Genomic DNA, 22,796 nt, shown 5'->3' with positions numbered 1-22,796 from the left:
TGCATTTTTTTTCTTTCTGCGGGAAAATGTTTGCGTCAGAAATTCGGGCCTTATAAACGAGTGGTTTCGAGCGAATGAGGAAAGGGTGCAAAGGAACGTACTTATTGAACATTGAGGTTTACAACAAAATGTATAATAATTTTGCTGCTTGACTGTCAAAAACTAAATTTAGAAATTGCACAAGAAATAGATCATATTTTTTAAAGCGTTACGGTGACTGACTCAGTTATGAATGTTCACTTCCTGATGAACTTGTTAATGTATCAGGAAGATATACCTGGTGTCGTGGCAGGCCTTTCAATGAAGCGTCAAGTAAAACTAAAAAATGACCGGTTGCAGATATCTTAAATACATCCGACAGAAGAGATAAATTTTGCAGCAGAAATTTCAAAGACATACGTCAACACTATTCATTCAATTTAAGAAGCGTTATCGTTCTTTTCATAGCGATCATAAACAGTGCCTTCCAAGTAAACATATTTTTAGAAACTTTAACGGAAATCTGAGCGGAATGTTCTTTAAACATTAAAATTTGACTCTGAGATAAAATTTAAAATAATTTTTACAATATTTGATGGCAGTGTTAGTAATATTTTAAGTGGAACCAATTCAACAACTAAATGTATTACTATTGTATAATCCGAAACAGATGAATTTTAAGACCATTGAAAACAGACATTTTCATCGAGAAAAACTTTGTTTTGTCAACACTTCGTGCATGGATCTGCTTATTATATATATTTCATACAGGTAACCATTTAAGTGCTGGCAAGTAAGGAGCGCCGAACACAAAACCGTTTTCCAAAATACTAAAAAAAATACAAAAGGACAGAATTTAAATCTAAGATGGGCATTTTGTTTGACATGCCAAAACAAGGTTTTTGGATCGAGTAATGATGGCAACGCTACCACACGGTTTTTGCTATGGCAGAAAATTTTCATATAATTTTAACGGTGGTATCTAGCGGTTTTAAAATTCATGAGGGCCCATTTAAAATTTTACTTAAAGAACCACGAGAGCTATACGTCAATTCGTATACTGACATTTCATGCAAAGTAGTGTCATGTGTGCGAAATTATAGAACATTTTGATCGAAAAAAGAGCTTAAAGCTCGCCAGGAAGAAGTACGCAAATATCGTTTTTCTACTCCCGTATATAAAATACCTAATTACCCACCGATCTAGCGTGCGGGAAGCGTCACTTTACCACGTCAGTTTCCTTTCCCATGAATCCGAGCCACTTCGGACATTTCCGGGATTGGCAGCAATCGGATGTTTTCGGAGATATTTCCCACCCTTTGAATTTTGACGTTTGTCAATTTTGACGGCGATGTCAGTGAATGTATTCGTGTTGTTTTGCGAAAATGTACCCAAAAACTAACGGTCGTAGAAGAAGTATAGTATGCAACACGTTCGTTCAGTTGTTTATTAAAAACTCGCTTCGCTGCGCTCCGCTTGCCGTTTACCGCACTTGTTGCATAATATACTATTATAGAATACCAGCGGGAAGTCACCAAAAACACAGTGCTTACATCAAAATCCTAGAGTCTTCAGATTCTGATGATTTCAGCTAAATTACAACTATTAAGATAAAAATATAGAAAAAGCCAACATAAATTAGAGATAGGTTTTGTTATTTTAATACGTTGTTATTAATTTTTCTTTTGTTTGTTGTGTTTATATTACTTAATTTTTACTTGTTCAAATTTGAGATTTTTGTTGTATCCATCCAGAAGTAATAGAAATGACACAATTGACACCTGCATATTTTATATTTAAGTATAACGGAAAGAGGATTAAATAATTTGGTGAAAACGCATACAAATTGTTTTTTAAAAACCTGCAAAAATTTCATGTCAGTCGAAATCCATTTTGAACCTAAACGAATGGTTCCTTCCTTTATAATGTGGAAATGTGTAGTGTTAATTGAGTAAGTAATAGGTCGAGTTTAAACTTAATTTACTAGGTCAGTTATGTAGATTTAAAAAAACATAAGTCATATTTGACTTAACTAAATTTCTGGCAAAACTAAGGTTTTTGTGCGTTTTTCTCTATGCCGTGGAGCACTGTGGGCCGAACCGAATTAGGTTACTTTTTGTGGTCCATCTTTAGTTTGTACTTCTTCAGTTTGGCGGCGCGGCGAGCGCCGCTGTGCGGCAAAACGCAGAGGTAATGCTTGCTGTAGCAAAGAGTTTGAATGTCGCGCCACTCGAATGCTTCATAGAGCTGCGGCCCGAAGTTGCTAGTGTTTTTGCCGCGTTCGTACAGGTTGACTCCCTGCGCGCTTATGTAAAGCCACACCTCCTTGTCGGTATTGTCCTTGAGGATCTGAAAGTGGAAGGATGATTCACCCTTGCAGCAAAGCGTAGGCAAAGAACGGAAATAGATGTTTATGTTAAATCATAAAACACATTTATTGTGGTTTGTGGGTCGCTAGCGTCACAAAATGACAGTCTCAACGGAATCAGAAATTTCATTTTCCATTTTAGTTCTGGTTAGTGTCACTTGATATCCTGCAAACTTTATTAACATATTTTGGTATTCTGAGAGTTGGTTAAATTGTTTAGAATCCACTATAAGGTTGTTCGGAAAGTCATTTCGTTTTTTCCCGTCAGAGGACTTAATTACGTTTTTTCGAAACCAACTTCACACTTAAGCCGCATAACCATTATATGTCTTGAGAGCTGATATTGCAAGGCTTGTGTGTGAAAAAGTTCTATTAATTCTACGCAGTAGTTTTTGGTTGGTGCCCTTTTAAATATGGAGAGCAATAAGCAGCATTTTCGTCATATTTTACTTTTTTACTTCAGAAAAGGTAAAAATGCTGTCCAAGCGAGAAAAAAATAGACGGATGTGTATGGAGAAGGCGTGTTAACAGTACGCCAGTGCCAGAACTGGTTTGCAAAATTTCGATCCGGCAATTTTGATGTCGAAGATGCACCACGGTCTGGAAGGCCGGTCGAAGCTGACAAAGATGCGATAAAGGCATTAGTTGATGCAAATCGGCGAATAACCACACGAGAGATCGGTGAGAGATTAAATTTGTCGAATTCGACTGTTTATGGCCATTTGAAAGGCATGGGCTTAACCTCGAAGCTCGATGTGTGGGTGCCCCATGTCCTTACGGAGGGAAATTTGTGTCGTCGCGTTGACGTGTGTGATTCGCTCCTCAAACGTCAAGAAAATGATCCATTTTTGAAGCGGATTATTACTGGGGACGAAAAATGGGTTGTATACAACAATGTTAAACGCAAGAGGTCATGGAGCAGAAAAGATGAACCGGCTCAAAGCGTGTCAAAAGCCAACATTCACCAAAAAAAGGTGATGCTCTCCGTTTGGTGGGATGTCAAAGGAATTGTTTTTTTTGAGCTTTTGCCGGACAATACAACGATTAATTCAGAAGTCTATTGTCATCAACTGGACAAATTGAATGATTCAATTAAAGAGAAGAGGCCCGAATTAATCACCAGGAAGGGTGTAGTGTTCCACCAGGATAATGCGAGACCTCACACAAGTTTCGTCACTCGCCAAAAACTTTTACAGCTTGAATGGGACGTACTGCAACATCCACCATATTTTCCAGATCTGGCGCCTTCCGACTACTATTTGTTCCGGTCCCTGCAAAATTTTTTGGATGGCAAAACCTTTACCTCAAATGAAGATGTCAAAAACCACCTGAACCAGTTTTTTGCCAGCAAGGACCAAAACTTTTATGAGAGGGGAATTATGTTACTGCCAGAAAGATGGCAAAAGGTGTTGGACCAGAATGGCCAATATATAATTTAATAAAATATTTATTCATTATACGAAAACTGTCTTTCATGTTCCCCAAAAAAAACGAAATGACTTTCCGAACAACCCAATATTTTAATGAGTTTGTAGGTGTAACAGCTAAAATATGTAATTAAATATTTTTGTAATATTATACCGTGTTGGAAATATGTATGTTTATTTGCAAAATTTATTATTTTTATTAAACACAAAATGTTTTTCTGGATTAATAAGGTTATTGCAAATATTTTGTCCCTATTTTTAAGCAATTGCGAATATCAAATTATACACTTTTACATAAGAAATCTATATAAATTTTATTTTTTCAAATTTTAAATAAATTAATCCAAACAATTTTTTTTTCTTAACGTTTAAACTGTTTACAATGATAGTTATTTTATAAAAATATAATACGTAAAGTTAATAAAATGTATAAGTTATCGCTTTTATAAAACGGGTAACTACTTCTGTGATAATTAAAGTGTTCACACTTTGGCAGTAAAATTTAATTCGCACTCCAATCACTTTGGCAGCACGGTAGGAACAATTACCAAATTCTATGGTATAGTCGCCCCACGGTTAGAAGAGAGTAATAAAAACGCATTCGATCGGTTAAATGAAATAGCATAGATTAGAATTAACTTGGCGAAGGGCACCTTAACTATTTAACTAATTAAGAATAATATTCTATTAGCTATAATCTAGTAACAGTATTTAAACAATTTATAGGGAATTAATGAACTAATAATCGAGAAACCGCAAATCTCAAGTATTATCCATCAGATAAACTTTAAATCTTTTTTGAAGATTCCACAAGTAAAGTTCAAAAAAACGTAGAGTTTGGGAGTCGCATACGAAAAAAATCATTCTAGTACCACTGTTGTAGATAGATAGAAATTTTACTGTTCACATACAGTTTCATAACAATAAAGTGTGCCCATCTTTTTTGTGACCTTCTTGCGCTTTTTTTTCACTGGAGGTTTACAATATTACCTCATATTACCTCAACATTATAATTTACAATAATATTTTACGTAGTCATTCCAATCCATTCTCCATTTTCGGGATGTCACGTTGCTGTCACATTACTGAATTTCTCCCCCTGTCTAATTTATTTCTTCCTATTATAGCTGTGACACGTGACAGTCGTATAAGCTCGAGTTTCTGGCCCACATGTCATTATTGATATTGTCTTATATTTTGTTAATTTACTCTCTAGATCATATTTATTTCTCCGCATCATGTTTCGTAGAAATCTTGAAACTTTTCCTCCTTTGACAGCTTGACCATGTTCCTCATTATATAATCTATTATGGTCTCTGGATTTATCTACTATCAACTTCATTACTTGTATTATTTTCTCCTTCAATTTCAAATTGGCGTCTGACCGGTTACTTAGAAAGAACCATACATTTTGTTCCTTCAGTTTCTACAGTTACGTATTGTTTTGCTGTTGTATTAAAATTCTGTAATAGCCTCTAAAGGTGTCTGCTAGAAGTACTGCACCTAAGGCGCTTGCAGGCAAAAACAGACATTAAAAATTCATCAACACTTTAATTTTTTTTTAAAATTTGATTGAATTGCTTGGATATTTCTTCAACATTCTTCAACATTGAGTTTTTTTAAACATTGTCCTTCAGTTTCAGATGAAAAGTAAAAGCAAATGCACTAATTTTGAATTCTTTGTAATCTATTTTTGAACTAAAGAACCATAAACGACGTCTACATAATTCAAGTGTGAGGTAATGACAGACGCTTTAAATGTTTAAAAATGTTCACTCTTATATAGGGTTCTTAGAGAAATGATTCCCTTTGAACTACCTTTTTGTGTTCAGTTACTGCGGAAATAGCTAAATTTAAAACTGTAAACTTAACATTTTCATAACATGACCCTTGATCTGAGCAGAAGGTGGATCTGGCTCCGTTCTAAGCTATTGCAAATTTAAATTGCGAAACAAAGCACAACCACAAGCACAATATTTGACATTCAGTGGGTATTATTAAAAAGTAATTCAAATTTAAAACTCCATATTTTTGAGTTTAAGGCATAAAAAATAACATGGCCATTTTTAAAACCATTTCAAAATGCGTTTTATTAAGGAACCGTACCAAGCAGAAAAGATGTTCTCCGATTTCCGCTTTCAAATTGTTTTTTTTTCTAATTTTCCGATTTTTACGGGCCGGCAAATCCCAACATAAACATTAAACCGCCGTCCGGTCATTTATTCCGGAACGCTCCGGCCATTTCACTTACCCAAGTGGCCGTATAAAAATGGCCCCCGTAATGCGGTAACGTCTGCGTGAACGCGATGAAATCCTGCTCTGCTTTTTCCCGTTCCAAACCTTTTTTCGAGACGTGCGCCTTTATCAATTCCTGCCTCAAACGTTTCTGGTCGTCTATCACGCAGGCCATGGTTTCCGGCACGTAATGGTCTAGCAAAAAATAGTCCCTGGTCCCGTGTTCCTGAAAACCAACGCACTCGTAACCTTAGCCCAACCCATCCCGACACCGTAGGTTACCTTTTCCGTATAATTTCCGAATTCCGCCTGCAGGGCCAACCCGTTCAGCTCTATGATCTGGGAAAACGAACACGGGAGCTGGTGCTCCAATATAGACCTCCTCAGCTGGAGGTAGAGCAGGTGCCGAGCTTGGCTCCCCCTGATCCCTCTCAGGCTAGGCAAGAAGAACCGCACCCTCAGGAACAGCGTCAGGTTTACCTCCGGGTTACTACCGGGTTGGATCACCTTGCAGATACGTGTATCTGATGGCAGAAAGACGAAATCTCCGGCGATCAGCGCGGATAATCCAAGCATGAAGTTCTCTTCGATGTGCTCCTTTTGAATGATCGTCTCGAAGAGCTGACCGGCCGTGGTGGAATTGGGACTGCAGACCACGTCCACCTTTTGGCCGTCCAGCATGATAACCGTCACGGTTTTTTTCGACCCCTTCGCATCGGACATGACGAACTTTTTGTTGGGCAGCGAAGCCCTGACCACGAACTCGGGACCCACGCAATCCCGGATTCCTTCGGCCGCGTCTAAGGGCGCGTCTATGGCCGCCCTATAGAGTCTAGAGGCGGAACGCTGAACTGGGTTCCTCCTCACTCGTAGTCTTCTACATCCGGCCTGAAAAACCATTGGTAGTGGAAAGATTAGGTCTTAGAACTAATTTAGTGAGTTAAAAAAGTAAATCATAATATTTCTTAAGTATATTCATCATGTGGATATGATTTAGACAACATTGAGCAAGGGAAACAGAAATGAGAGAGATTCGTAATTAGGCAAAGCTATGCAATCCAGCAAAATAACATGAAAGTTAGTTCTGGATTTTCGTAAGGCATTAAACCAGATAGCAATAGATAGCATAGTGCACGAAGGCCACAAAGATAACGAAAGCGCCGACGAAGTAGACCGTGAAGATTCGTCAAGGTGTACGATCAGCCATCTCAAAATGGAGGAGAGACAAGTCAGGCAAAAAACAGGCCAAGGAATTCCTCAAAGACCCATGACCTGCTAAGTAACAAAAGAAAGGTCGTAAGAACAATGGTAGGTCTATTGACTGGCCATTGCCGGCTTAAGGGACATCTAACCCTAATGAGAGTGGGCGAACACACAGAATGCAGATTCTGCCAAGAAGAGGAGGAAACAGCCATACACATATTATGTCAGTGTGAAGACCTATCGAGATTGCATTTCCATCTGCCGGGAGTAACCAAACCAGAAGCAATGAGCTACACACAAGTTATGGTGTATAGTCAGATAACGGATAACGGAAGCTGGATAATGTTCCTTAGCTATAGATTCTTTGGATCGCAGTGACGGACAAGTCGATTGCTGACTCTCACAATCTGGAATCTGAATCTGAGTTAAAGAGGTTACACTGCACTAAATTCAAAGTTTTCCCAGCAGCAATGAGAATGATAATGCTTGAAACAGAATTGACTTAAGGGATTAGTTTTCCTAATGGTCTAAACTTAATACTAAGAAACTTTGACGAGGTGGTCAAATATTCATGCACACCCGATATTCTAGACTATCTGTAAAGGTGTAGCTTCGTCAGGTTGCGCGATCGCATCTCTTTGATGGGAAGGAGATGGCAGCACATGTAGGCTGTGATTAGAAGAGAAGGAAGCTTCACCATTAGGCAGTAGCCGCCAGAGTAATAGAGCTCAACTTATTGGGCTGGAAGGACTATCCAAGTTGCTTATGAAGGAAGTACTTTACTTTCTCGGGCACTTCTAGGGGAACGAGTGAAGATGTTCAGGCATAATGGAGCGGAAGGTGTGAAGACAAGTCTAGACAGAAACTAGATAAAAATACATTCCTCTCTTAAAAACCATCCTACCCGGAGAATATGGTTTCCTTCTCTCAAATGTATAAACTAAAAACTAAGAAGCTAAGAATGCAGCACCCTGGCTATTAGGACAAGTGTACAAGAGAAACTAAAAAACAATTTACCTTACTAGGAAAATATGGATTCTTTCTCCTAATAAAATCTCAAAATAATGACCAAGAAGCTTTGACGAGGTGATCAAATATTCATCCACACTACCTGCGAGGGTTTAGCTTCTTCAGGCCGCGCCACCGCGTCTCTTTGATGACCAAATCGGACCACGTCGTCATAGTCGACGTCAGAGTAAAAATTATTGTCTTCTTTGTGGTAGAACGTCGCGTTCGGAACGCACATGCTCTTAGGTCGGATCACGCTGCCGGGCATGTTGGGGAAATTAGGGGGGATATCGAGATCCTCCATGCTGGTGCTCGCCTCCCTGGTGAGTTTCGGAAAGTTTCGATGCTGGTTCGCTTTCGAGAGACCCATCCATCGTCTCGGGACCGTCCCGAAACCGTCCGTCGTCGATTCAGACCTGAATTGGAAGCATCTCTATAAACTACGTTTAAGTAAATCGAGTCGGAAAGACGGCGCGGAAACTTTCAAATGTCGTTTGGTCTCGCGTAACCCGGTTTGGAGAGTTTTACGAGTTTGTTAAGGGGCTCTTACTGAGTAGGGGATAAGCGGAAGAAGTCGACTTTTTGGCCGCCCCATTATGCCGTTCATGCTTCAAGGTTTATTGACCCTACACCTTGTGATAAGATATCTTGATTTACACCACGATAATCAAAGAAAACAATAAGCAAAACCTTGACATTTGATCGATCTTGACGTGCTTTTTTTGGTCTTGGCGATTCTGGGTTATTATGTTGGGGCGGCTTTGCTATGGTTTCGACGTCGTAACCATATACCCATAATTCGTCACCAGTTATAATCTTTTTGAACAAATCAATATTATCATTGACGTCGTTTAACAGCTCTTGAGCGATGCTTCTTCGTTCAAAATTGCTTGAACAAATTCGCTGACGTCTTCAGTCACTTCTCTAATAGTGATTCGACGATTTTTCAACATCATTTGTTTCACCTCTTCAACGCTTCCATTTCCAAAGCGAGGTTCGTCATCGGCATCTTTTCGGACATCTTATAACAGCTTGTACCACCTATAAACATTTTTCTTGCTCAAAGTAGATTCACCATATGCCGTTGTCAGCGTTTCAAGTGTTTTGTAGGATTGTATTCCATGTTTTACACAATAATTTATGCAAATTCTTTGTTGCATTTTTTTCAGAGCAGAAAATCGCCGAATACACACCAAACACGTCTAACACTTCGGTTTAACAAAAAAAGTAATAACATAACATAGCATAACATAAGCTTAAGTGTGAGGCAGTAGGGCGAGAAAGTACAGCGCCACATTTTTGATGTTTTACGGCGTATATCTCTTATTAATAAAGTTGGTGTCTTGCGGCTATCACGAGCCAGAGATTTTTAGATATAAGATGAATTTGGAAAACTTGTATTTGAAAACTGATCTCGATAGGGTTTTTTACGGAGACCCCAGTGCCAGTGTATTTTTTTTGTCTTTTAATACATTTATTAGGATTTTTGTAAGCTTTTGGAAAATGGAGGGTATTTTGAACAATCTGTCCATTAAAAGTTTAATGACAAGTAATTTAGAAACGCCTTTCAATTTTTGGGGTCAAGGTAAGTGATAAGTGTACTTCTTTTATAAAATGATATCTTAAGATATCTTAAGATTTTGTGTGAAAATCTAAACATATTTTGCGTGTAACGTTGTATGCCTATATCCAATCGTCATTGAAATAATTTTTGACTTTGAAAAAAGTGTGTGCCTCCAGCCTAACCAATTTTGAAAATTAATATTTTTGTAGTTTTTGAAAAAGACTCTAAGTTGACATTCTCATTTCTGATATCTGCTTTTGTACAGGGTGTCTAAAATTAGGCAGTAAACATTCACATTTTCAAAGTTGCAACACTAGTTTTCTTAAAATGTAACAAGTGTCACTTAAAATTCTATAAAGATTTATTTCCCAATCAAACTGCCTTAGGTTTTTTTTATACTTAGCTATCGAAACACAATTATTGCATTCGGTTATGGAAAAAAATTTTGGCACATATCTGACACCCCATATAAAAGTTAGTTGAAAATCTCAAAATGTAATAATATACAAATTGGCAGGAACTTCCGATTGAGCAGGATGTTGCGAATGTTTTATAAAAGTGAACATGGCACATACCTTAACCCGTCTTACGACTAACTTCAGATGTTAAGGACCATGAAAGAGTACATAATAGGCGCCATTCAGAGAGTCTTAAGTGTGTGCGTTAATTTGACATCGGGTTGAAGGAGCACATGACAAAAATTGTTTTTATAACGCGTCCAGCTTAACTTTCAAAAAAGCAGCAATCAAGATATGGAATAGAATGACAGTGATCCGACTGGGTTTTTCGACGTTATTTTAAGAAGTCCGATTCATCAATTTCAAATTCCACAACAATGGATTGGTCCATTATTGGGTACCAAATCTATACATCATTGGTTTAATGGAGTTAAATAGAACCGGATTCCCACGTTTGCTTTTTTGCAAACTGCTAGTTCTATCTGGCTCAGAACGTTCTAAATACACTTTTGGCATGTTAACAAGTCTTGTCTTCAATATTTCCTTCCTGTTATTGTAAAATTCTGGAAGCGTATCAAATAATTAAACACATATTGAGTTAACATCACTAGTGCAGGATTTTGCTTCTAACTGTACTTAACAGGAACCTGAAGCGAATGTGTTTGTCCGACACTTTTCAAATTTTTAAGTATCGTGCTAGCAATTGCCGTAGTAGCGGCACCAAAAATAAATGAAAAGGATCGTTAACCTTTAAAGTGAAAACCAAAGAGTAGAAGATAGAGGGGAAGGCTCTCATTAGTGGCAATGTTAGTAAGCGCACACGAGTTTCAATGCCTCTAGTGATAGTGTCCAGTCGCGAAAACGATAAACGCGTGGAACGTACGATTCAATTCAACTTAAAGTTTGAAAGGTAAAATATGAAAAAAAAAATTTATAGTTAAAATTTTTTTTTTATCAAAATATAAATAAAATGCTGTTATCTGTTACAAGCTACTGTAGTTTTTTCAGTGTGACGCCACACAGGACAGTACTTTAGTACTTGGACACAAATACTAGATGGCATTCGTAACAGTATACCCGACCTTCCCCTCTGTGTTATACTCTTTGATGAAACGCTACAATTTCTGATTTATTTGATGCACTGTGGATTATAGTAGATTTCACAGTTTTTAAGGGCTAGAACCAAACGAAGAGTAATTGGACTGTATTTCTCAGACTTTTCAATGTATAGTCAATTGTAAAAACATTTTCCTTTGCTTTTATACTGGGATTTAAAGTAGGAGCAACATTTTCCTGTATATAACATAGGTATTATTTTAAACACTTTTATTTCTTTACGAAATTCAAATTCAAAATTAATAAATGATAATGATAATAATAGATTAATCCTCAATTTTCAAATGAACGGAAAATCGAAAATTTCATTTTATTGGCGAAAACAATTTTCTTTTAGGCCTTTTTTCATTCGAGATTACAGTGAGACTTCGTTGGTTTGGTATAGAGACAGAATGAGCAAAACTGGAAGTCTTTCACTGTGAATGGTAGAAAATTAATTAAACAAAAGAAATAAGAACTAAAAGTTCAGATTTTCACCAAATTATATATTTTCACATACAATTGTTTCGACAACACCGTGTATTTAACAAATGTAATATGTACAAACTACCTGCTACAATATATGCCGAAAAATGACAATAAATCGTTAATTAATGTTGTGAGAATTTAAGTTCGATGAAGGAGAGGTATTTAAATCTAACTGATCGTTAAGTTTGATTTGAATGTCTCATTGTGTTAATCTCCATGACTTCCAATAAAGTTAATTTTCTACTACTATTTTCTACATAATCGTATAAAATTCACTATCGAGATTGAACAGGATAACTATTAATTTTTTAGACTTAACTATTACGAAAACGCAAAACAAATTAGATTTTTCCATTTATCATAAACCTTCACACACGGACACAGTCATACGTAACAGCTCAAATCACCCTTATACACATAAAATGGCTGCATTTCACTCTTTTATACACAGACTTCTTAATATGCCACTCTCAACAGAAAATTACAACAAAGAACAATCATTATAAAGAATAATTAAAAAAATGGCACTGAACAAAGGCCATTATAGATAATATTATAAATAAAAAACAAATCCAGATAACAGTAAACTCTATTTATCCGAAACCTAATACAGAACACGAACAATTAAAAACAATTACATACATAGGAGAACCCAGTGAAAAAGTTTCAAAACATTTGTCAAAATGTGGTTTAAAAATGGCTTTCAGAACTAATAACACAATAGGAAAATTTTTAAAAAACAATAAAACGAAACGTCCAAAATCCCAAAAATCAGGTGTCTACAGGTTAAAATGTGGATTTTGTCCTGAAATTTATATTGGACAAACAGGTAGATCCTTCAAGAAACGCATTAACGAACATAAAAGAGCATTTAAAAACAATAGTCTTCACACTTAAACACGGAAATACACATTTTTGACGACAATTTTGATATTTTACATACAGCCACAAAAAGTAGAAAATTAAATTTATTGGTAGCCATAGAGATTAACAAAATGAGACGATCAATTAGATTTATTGAACTTAAATTCTCACAACATTAATTGAGGTTTTGTCATTTTTTGGCATATATAGTAGCAGGGAGTTTGTAAATATTACATTTGATAAAGATACGGTGTTGTCGAAACAATTGCCATGTGAAAATAAAAATAATTTCTTTAAAATCTGAACTTTTAGTTCTTATTTTGTTAAATGGATTTTCATTAAGTAAAAGCCACTTCAGTTCAATTTCAATTTGCGAAAATTAAATTTTTCTTTATTGTCGGGTAGTTTACTTTTGATTAAAATATTTGAAACGCGTCAGACAGGTAATCAATTAACGCAAAATGTTTCGTTAATTTTGTTTATTCAATCGATATTGGGCGAGGGTAAGGGAAATCGGTGCGCTTAAGGAGAAGTTAATAATTAAAGCGACAGCAAAGTTCCGTTTGACTTGGTGCGGATTGACGGCCGCTTCCAGATAAACTCCAACTTTTAATTACGTTCAATAAATAAGTGAATAATTTTTAACGAACAATTTTTTTATGGAAAGGTAAGTTTGATTTTCATTTATAATTGAAAACACAAATGAAAAATTAACAGTTGCATCTTGACGGTTTTTGCCCTTTTGGCATCTTCAGGAGAAGATTAAAACTAAACTAATATATATATATATATATATATATATATATATATATATATATATATATATATATATATATATATATATATATATATATATATACATCGGGAAGTGGGAGGGGGAATTACGCACTGTTCACGCAACCAATCAGCGCGTATAATGGGCGAAATGGGATTATTAACAGTGCGTAATTCCCCCTGCCACTTCCCGATGTGTATATATATAGAGAACATTTGTTCTATTAAGTTTAGTTTTAATCTTCTCCTGAAGATGCCAACTTGGTTGGCGAAACGCGCGTCGAGTACGTCAAATTGAGTTTCGATTTGTGGTAAAACGAGTTATTGTGTGTTAGTACAGTGCCGAAGGTTCCAGTCAAGAGTTTGAAAATGTTGTTTAATTTAATAGTAATATCTACATCGGTAGATGTTTAATAATTATTATTAAGTAGAAATAAAGTAATTGTGTAGCAGTTATGGAACTAAAGGTGTAATTGAAAAGTATGCATATCTATTTAATTAAATAGTGTATATAATTATTAAATTCCACAAATATATATTGATTTTAGAACAGTAGTTTATAGACTGGCCAGCTATTTTCTCTCATTTATGAGAAGTATATCAAAATCCCTTCTAGATATTGTTTAAAAAAATTTTTTTAATTTAATTTAATTAATTTAATTATACTAGATATATATATATATATATATATATATATATATATATATATATATATATATATATATATATATATATATATATATATATATTTAGAGTAATAATAAATTTTGATCTTCTTATATTCCAGATGTAACAGGAGAATATTCTCAAGAATATGCGGATCGCTTCTGTCATTTCCCATTTGATGATTCCGGGAATATTGATTGATTGATATACATTCGCACATGGAAGAAGGAATATTCAAACCTTCCAAAGTTATTGCTCCAGGTGTCTGGAATACCCTTTAATTTAATTGTAATATCGACATCGGTATATGTTCAATAATGAAATATTTTCAAAATATTAAGTATAAATAAAGTATTGATAGTTATGGAACTAAATAGGTAATTAAAAAGTACGCATATCTATTTAATTAACTAGTGTACATAATTATTAAATTCCATTTTAGAACCGTTATAGTAAATGACGTCATCGTGGCTAGACAAACTAACCAAACCAAAATTTTAAGTAAAGAGTGGGTACTTAATTTTGTTCAAATCATCCATTGTTTCTGATAGTTATGAAACCTTATAGTTTGGGTTTTGATTGCGTTGAAATATAAATCACAAAAAACATATCAGGGAAAATTTTCAGTGTACAATTTACATATAATGCGAAGAGTACAGGGTCTAAAACTGAACCTTGAGGGACACCCTTCTCTACACGTTGAATTTACACTTTCCATTCTCTTACCGTTATACTATACTCGAAGCGTGCAAGTTCCCCAAGTTCCGTAAATTCAACACAGTCAAACACGCCTGTATTTACCCTTCTCATTTTAACAATATGATTTGACAATTGCCATTCGAGCGTATTCACACTTAGAATAAACCTTATGAAAATGATAATAATAATAAAAACACCGTTAATCTCTAGAACTACGATATACCTTATGGAGTTAAAATTCGCCGAAGACGCCACACGGACCCTCATTTTCTCATCTCCCTCGCGATGGTACCGCATTATAAACGAAACATCACGTTTACGCATGGCGAGCGGCAAATTGAAAATGGGAGAACGGCAATTTAAAATTTTCCACGTTTTTTTTTTTATATTTATAATAACCTACGTAATAATACAGACGTACTTCCTTGCCTTAAACTATCTGGTTAATTTCGCAATTTGTAACGTGCGTTGCAATTTCGCAGCCGGATTCGTGTCATTCAATATTTAACGATAGAGGACACACGGCGTTGTCCGTATTATCTGCGAACCGCAAACGGGATGCGAAACGTCGGCCTCCCCATTAAATGACAGGCATACGCGATTGTCCATTTAATGGCAAAAACCACCAGCGTGGCACGTTTAAAAAAAATCGGCAAAGGGAATTAAACATGTACAAAACTTTGTGCAAGAAAAAAAAACGCGAAAAGGCCTACGAAGCTTTGTGCAAGAAAATTTATCAACGAAGCAAATTTTTAAAAATCGATTAAGATAAATAGGAAGTTTTGCGAAGAGAAATAAATATATAGATTTGTGTCAAGATAAATAAGTACGAAGCACTGAGCAAGAAAATCCACCAACTAGGCAAATTAAAAAAAAATCCGCGAGAAGATATACGAAATTTTGTGCAACAAAAATTATCAGCGTGGAAAATTTTCTTTTTAAAAATTGGTGGAAAAATAGAGAATTAAATACAATGATTTGTGCACGAAAATCCATTAGTTTGGCAAGTTATCACAAAAAAGTCAAGATAAATAAATACGAAGCACTGAGCAAGAAAATCCACCAACTAGGCAAATTAAAAAAAAATCCGCGAGAAGATATACGAAATTTTATGCAACAAAAATTATCGGCGTGGAAAATTTTCTTTTTAAAAATTGGTGGAAAAAATAGAGAATTAAATACAATGATTTGTGCACGAAAATCCATTAGTTTGGCAAGTTATCACAAAAAAGTCAAGATAAATAAATACGAAGCACTGAGCAAGAAAATCCACCAAGTAGGCAAATTAAAAAAAAAAATCCGCGACAAGATATACGAAATTTAATGCAACAAAAATTATCGGCGTGGAAAATTTTCTTTTTAAAAATTGGTGGAAAGAAATAGAGAATTAAATACAATGATTTGTGCACGAAAATCCATTAGTTTGGCAAGTTATCACAAAAAAGTCAAGATAAATAAATACGAAGCACTGAGCAAGAAAATCCACCAACTAGGCAAATTAAAAAAAAATCCGCGAGAAGATATACGAAATTTTGTGCAACAAAAATTATCAGCGTGGAAAATTTTCTTTTTAAAAATTGGTGGAAAGAAATAGAGAATTAAATACAATGATTTGTGCACGAAAATCCATTAGTTTGGCAAGTTATCACAAAAAAGTCAAGATAAATAGATACGAAGCACTGAGCAAGAAAATCCACCAAGTAGGCAAATTAAAAAAAAAATCCGCGACAAGATATACGAAATTTTATGCAACAAAAATTATCAGCGTGGAAAATTTTCTTTTTAAAAATTGGTGGAAAAAATAGAGAATTAAATACAATGATTTATGCACGAAAATCCATTAGTTTGGCAAGTTATCACAAAAAAGTCAAGATAAATAAATATGAAGCACTGAGCAAGAAAATCCACCAAGTAGGCAAATAAAAAAAAAATCCGCGATAAGATATACGAAATTTTATGCAACAAAAATTATCGGCGTGGAAAATTTTCTTTTTAAAAATTGGTGGAAAAAATAGAGAATTAAATACAATGATTTGTGCACGAAAATCCATTAGTTTGGCAAGTTATCACAAAAAAGTCAAGATAAATAAATACGAAGCACTGAGCAAGAAAATCCACCAAGTAGGCAAATTAAAAAAAAAATCCGCGACAAGATATACGAAATTTTGTGCAACAAAAATTATCAGCGTGGAAAATTTTCTTTTTAAAAATTGATGGAAAGAAATAGAGAATTAAATACAAAGATTTGTGCAAGAAAATCCATAATTTTGACAAATTCTCACAAAAAAAAATAACTCAGTGAATACAAATACGAAGGTTAAAGTTTAAACAGAAAGAAAAAATAAAACTATTAATAAAAATCGGGGGTGAAAATAAATACCACTTTGTGCAAGAAAATTGATGTTTGAGCAATGAATTCCAGCAGCATGGAAATTAAAAAAAAACAGTAAATGGAAATAAATTCAAAGTTTCGTGCAAGAAAATCCACCAGGGCGGTTAGTTTTCCAAAAAACTGGAAATAAATACATCGTTAAATAGAAATAAAAATAAAGGTTTTTGCAAGAACATCCATCAGAGAGGCAAATTTTAAAATAAAAAATCAGCGGAAAGAAATATGAAAAATTAGAAATAATTCTGAATTGTGTTTAAGGAAATCCGCCAGGGTGCCTAATTTTCGAAACATAAATAGTGAAAAGAAAAAAATACAAAGTGCAGCAAAATTCACTAGGGTGGCATTTTATTTAAATCGATAAAAAGAATTAAAGCTTTGTGCAAGAAAATCTACCAGGGTTGATTTTTGAAAAAAAAAAAAAGTGAAAATAAACACGAAGTTTAATGGAAATAAATACAAAGTTGTGTGCAGAAAAAAACACTAGGGTGGTACTTTTTTTAAATTGATAAAAAAAAAATAAAAATAAAGCTTTGTACAAGTACAAATTTTCAAATAAAAAATCAGTGGAAAAAAATACGAAGATTCTTGAAGAGAAATAAATACAAAGCTTGGTACAAGAAGATATATCAGTGTGCCAAATTATAAAATATATTGTAAAGAAATACGAAACATTGTGCAATAAATTTCAAAAGTATGGCGAATTTTAAAAAATGTGCCAAAATAAAAACAAAATATTCTCAAGACATATCAAACTTTGTGCAATCAATTCCAATAACGTGACAAGTTTTCCAAACAAAAACAGTAAATGGAAATAAATTCTAAATTTTGTGCACGAAAGTCCACTAGGGTGGAAAATTTATAAAAAGTCAGTTAAGAGAAATACGAAGCTTTACGAAGAGAAGTAAATACAAGGCATTGCGCATGAAAATCTATCAGTGTGCCAATCTAGAAAATATATTGTTTTGTGTAGTAAATTCCAACAGCGTAGCAAATTAAAAAAAAAAAACAATAAATCGAAATAAATTCTAAATTCCAACAACGTCACAACTTTTCCAAACAAAAACAGTAAATGGAAATAAATTCCAAATATTGTGCACGAAAGTCCACTAGGGTGGCAAATTTATAAAAAGAACTAGAAAATATATTGTTTTGTGCAGTAAATTTTGTGCAAGAAAATCCACCAAATCAATGAAAAAATTCGTAAAGAGAAACAAATACAATTTTTTACATAAGAAAAAATCAAACCTTGTGAAAGAAAATCCATCAAGTTCTCAAAAAAAAAAAAAAAAAATTGGTAAGGATAAATAGATACATAACTTTGTGCAAGAAAATCTATCAGAGTGGTCAATTAAAAAAAAAGCAAAAAAATACGAAGCTTTGCGCAATAAAATCTGTAGAGAGAAATAAATAGGAAGCTTTGTGCCACCCGCGTGGCAAATTTTGAAAAAAAAAAGGGAAAAAATACAAACGATCTTTTGTTGAGTACAAAAACTGCCTAAATGCAAAAAATAACAATTTACTTCTAAAAAAATTGCTGAAAACAAATTATTCTTATATGAGCTTATTATAGAATTTAGAAATCGTAACTCTTGTACGGCGCCATATTGAATTTTTGCATTTCGTGATAGTCGGCCACTGACCTGTTACGGGTACGTGGTACTAGTTCTGGCATGGCGGGCGGTCCCCAATGGGCATCCATGGAATCTTCCATGGCGGCCGACGCTTCCTGATGCAAGTCCATCACTATGTGAGAGAACGGCCTATTTTGCTGCTTCCTTTTGCAGTATTCCGATATCACCTGCAAATTTAATCGTTTTCCAATTCGCAAAAGCGGACACGAGAGAAACGAAAATAGTCGAAATATATATGTACGTCGACACGTATATATCGGGTAAAACAACACAAATTCGCCGTGCGCGCGTATATAAAAGCATCAAAAAGCGTTTCGGTTCATAAATTTTATTCCGCGCTTCGGCAGTTTCTCGCATATCATATCAACACATCATTGATTTTTATCCTATTTCCCATGCTTTTATCATGTACGCGGGAAAGAGCTTCGTATAGCGTCGGCGGGTTGTTTACGCCGAAGTGTTCTCTCAACACCCGGGTTTATTTTTCGCCAGTCGAACCAAATATTCGAATAGCGCGGCAAACGCGAGAAACCGTCCGCACCGACTGCGCCAAGTATAGCGAACGCGAGTGTTCAAACTATAAAGAAAACTAATACGTTTTACCGCTTAAATAATTCAATAATTCAATTTAAAAACTTGTATAGTACTAGAATCTCATTAGGAAACCACAAAGGGTCCACAAAGTGACAGAATATTTTCACGGGATGCACTGATTGCAAAACTGCAAAATTCTCGTATTCTCGTATAGGTGCATTTATGGGGTTTTCCTATTAATCAGGAAAGAATTTCATTTTAATAGAATTAAAATTAGGCATCATGATCTAATTTAGAAGGGCACTCAGCACTATATCGAAAAGTAATGGTCGTAAATACCTGAAATGAGAAAACTTAAAACTCAAGCGGCCAAAAGAAAATGATTGCAGTTTCCTTAAAGCGTCTAGAAAGGTGGTGATCGTATTTTTTGATTTTTAATCCCGTTTTTTGGAAAATAATCTTCTATTGCAGAATCTAAAATGGACACTGGGGTATGGGGTATTTTAACATTTTCTGAAATAAACTCCAATAACTTCAGAAAGCATTTTGTCAAACTTAAATTTTTTAGAAAAGGCTTTTTTAGGGCTATCAAGGCCGCCCAAAGCAGACTGATTTGGATTGCTTGTATCTCCGCTAGATGGCGAAAATTAATATAACAATAAAAATAAATGCAAATAAAAATAAACTTTTCTGTTCGGATACGTGGGGCAAGAACCTCTGGTAGAGTAAAGCTTTCCCCACGCTAGATCGGTGTATAATTAGGTTTTTTACAGAATGGAGTAGAAAAAAAAATAAAAACTCGAATTACTGTGGCATCCTTGGGAATGCCGTCAGTAACTGCCATGAGAACATTCTGTCTATTAGCAAAATGAAATAAATTGATTAATTTTTTATATTTAAAATGTCAAATGAAATTTTGAAATTTGAAGGTATTTGGGAGATTTGTTTGCAAAAAAAAAAACGCAATTGTTTCTGTTAGAATCCATGCGATGGAGTATTCTGCATTAAAACGTGTTTTTTTTCTGTGTTATTGTTTTCCATTATTGTAATATATTGTTTTGCAACATTCAATTATACGGGAATGGGTATTAATTATTATTGACATTTTAAACATAAATACTGACGTTTTAACAGTAAATTTATACATACGAGGTGTGTTCAAAAAGTGAGGTGACTTTTAAGTTTTACCAAAAAGTATTTATTTATTGCTCAAAATTAATGTTGTCCCCTTCAAAGCAATCGCCCCCCTTTAATGCCCAAAACTTCGAAAAATATTATATCACTTATTATTATTATCACTTATTGACGTGCTGAGGTGTCTAGAGTGAGGTTCGTCATAGGCCATCTTGGAACAGATTGTACCACTTATAAACATGCCGTTTTCACTAGAGTGTTAGACTCTTATGCCTCTAATTTGTTGCATTTCATTTTTCCGAGAAAATAAATTTTAGTTGCAGGGATATCGCCAAATCCCTTCTAGTGGCGATACACCTAATCAAAATCAATCCGCTCAGGACACCGTTGATGGCCTAAGAAGAGAAAGAGAATGCGTTCAGCCATTCTGAAGTTATCGACCTTAAAAGGCAGTGAAAAACTATTCTATCCCAACTTAAAAACGGTGTTCGTTTTAGTTATCTGTAATATAATAATATATCTGTGATAAGAAACTTAAATTTAATCATTTCAAGTCTTCACGCCATTTACTTTCCTTATTGAAAAGGAAAAAGTGAAAAGAAATCCATTATTTATGAATGAAGAAATTGGAGTATTTATTTAGTGCACATGGAGGGAGGAGAGGCAAAATATGCAAAATTGTGCACGACTGACTCTTCCGTGTTAGGACCCTAAACTCTATTTACATTTTTGACCGCTTTGATTACGTTTTTGCATTTATCTTAGAAAAATAAGGAAAATATAGCGAATTATTTCTTTGCTGGTTTCCTTGTTCCCTTTCCTTTACTCAATTTTAAAAATAAAAATGCAATTACGCCCAGCACTTAGCCTGAACATTTTTTTTTCAAATTTCAAATATTTAAAATATAAGCATAAAAATTTTGAATAATTTGAATACAATAGTGCTTACCCAACCCGCCATAAGTAGGGCCAAACGGGAATTATTATCGTTAGTGTGTTTCCTGAAGATACTGTCAAAACTCGTTGCGTTTCAAATTAAATCTCATCGCCTTACCAGGAATCGACGAATTTGGAAAAGTTAAATTAAGTTTGTAGTCGAGGCGAGTGGTTAAAATGGGTTTTCTATTCAATTTTTGGGCATCGATAGCGATACAAACTTTGTTAATTCGTTTTACTGTCTGTTTTTGGACAAGCAAATAGATGGATAAAAAACATGTCTATTTCGAGTAGAAATAATTTTAGCAGTATACCAAGAATTAATATAGTATTATAACCTACATATCCTTATATTAAACTACAAACTGTACATTTGTACTAGCCTACATCAATGTACAGGATGGCCCATTTAAGAGGGGTCTATAACTCATCTCGGAATCTACGGGGGTCATAAAAAAAATTACATATAAAAGTTGTTTCTATTAAAACGACCTTTACTTTTTTTTATTTTCCTAATCGTCACTTTTTTTATATACAGGGTGATAAAACAAAGTTACATTCTTTTAAAATGGAACACGCTATATTTTATTACATTTTTGGCTAGTCCTTTCAAAGACAAATTGACGATGAGTCTGTGATTGCCGTTTCGATCTTATTAGCCATCATCTTCAGAATTCAGATTATGTTAAAACCGTTATTGTTGGGTTCCATCTATTATTTTTAGGAAAATTTTCTTAAATTTTAATAATAATAATAATAATAGCAATAATAGCAATTTCAATTATATAACATAGTATGGGTCTGTGACTTATGGTTTTGGCTTTCCAATAATACATACATGCGGTTGCTTGGCTTTTTTTATTTGTGTTGTTCTATTCTGATACCTTTCCGACTGTTCATAGAGCGTCTCTGCGTTTCTATTAGCAGCAACTTTTTTGTCTCCTCTCTCCGCCAAGTGCATTAAATTTTTGAAACTTTTATTCTTTAATGGACCAGTAGGTCAATCACATCAATCTGCTTATCTCTTATCCTTTATTCCTTATAGTTAACATAACCGAAACAAAGCATTCCAACACAAACACTTTGAATACTCCTCTCCGTGAGTGAACATCAAAAATTGCGTTGATTTTATTCTAGACAGAACTAGGTTGGTTAATGGTTTGTTCATTTTTTAGTTCTTGTATGTGGAAAATTGATACCAATAATAAATAATAAACATTATAGGTTCGTTAAATTCATTTTTTAAGCTTTTCTATGTGGATTATTATTATTATTATTATTATTATTAATATTGTATAATAATATTAGAAGGGTCAAGCCAAAACGAAAAAACGCAATTT

General features: G+C 34.4%; 1 protein-coding gene across 5 annotated transcripts in view; it reads right to left on the bottom strand.

The window, feature by feature from the left end:
• The window catches only part of LOC132701617 (tyrosine-protein phosphatase non-receptor type 13-like), a 166,352-nt gene that overhangs the window by 6,827 nt on the left and 136,729 nt on the right, over positions 1 to 22,796 (bottom strand). For 4 of the 5 annotated variants that reach the window (XM_060669705.1, XM_060669706.1, XM_060669710.1 and 1 more), the window contains 5 exons: positions 18,862 to 19,019; positions 8,324 to 8,636; positions 6,292 to 6,897; positions 6,026 to 6,235; positions 2,093 to 2,328 (listed from right to left, as the gene is read on the bottom strand). In XM_060669705.1, the coding sequence (XP_060525688.1) occupies positions 2,093 to 2,328; positions 6,026 to 6,235; positions 6,292 to 6,897; positions 8,324 to 8,636; positions 18,862 to 19,019 (1,523 nt within the window). Of the gene's footprint in view, positions 1 to 2,092; positions 2,329 to 6,025; positions 6,236 to 6,291; positions 6,898 to 8,323; positions 8,637 to 15,052; positions 15,199 to 18,861; positions 19,020 to 22,796 lie in introns of those variants that run through there. The other variant, XM_060669709.1, reaches the window with a different exon arrangement.

Source organism: Cylas formicarius, unplaced genomic scaffold (genome assembly GCF_029955315.1).
Source record: "Cylas formicarius isolate icCylForm1 unplaced genomic scaffold, icCylForm1.1 PGA_scaffold_4__25_contigs__length_36172078, whole genome shotgun sequence".
Taxonomy (NCBI): domain Eukaryota; kingdom Metazoa; phylum Arthropoda; class Insecta; order Coleoptera; family Brentidae; genus Cylas; species Cylas formicarius.
Note: the sequence above shows the minus strand (reverse complement) of the source record. Positions and strands in the feature narration are given on the sequence as shown.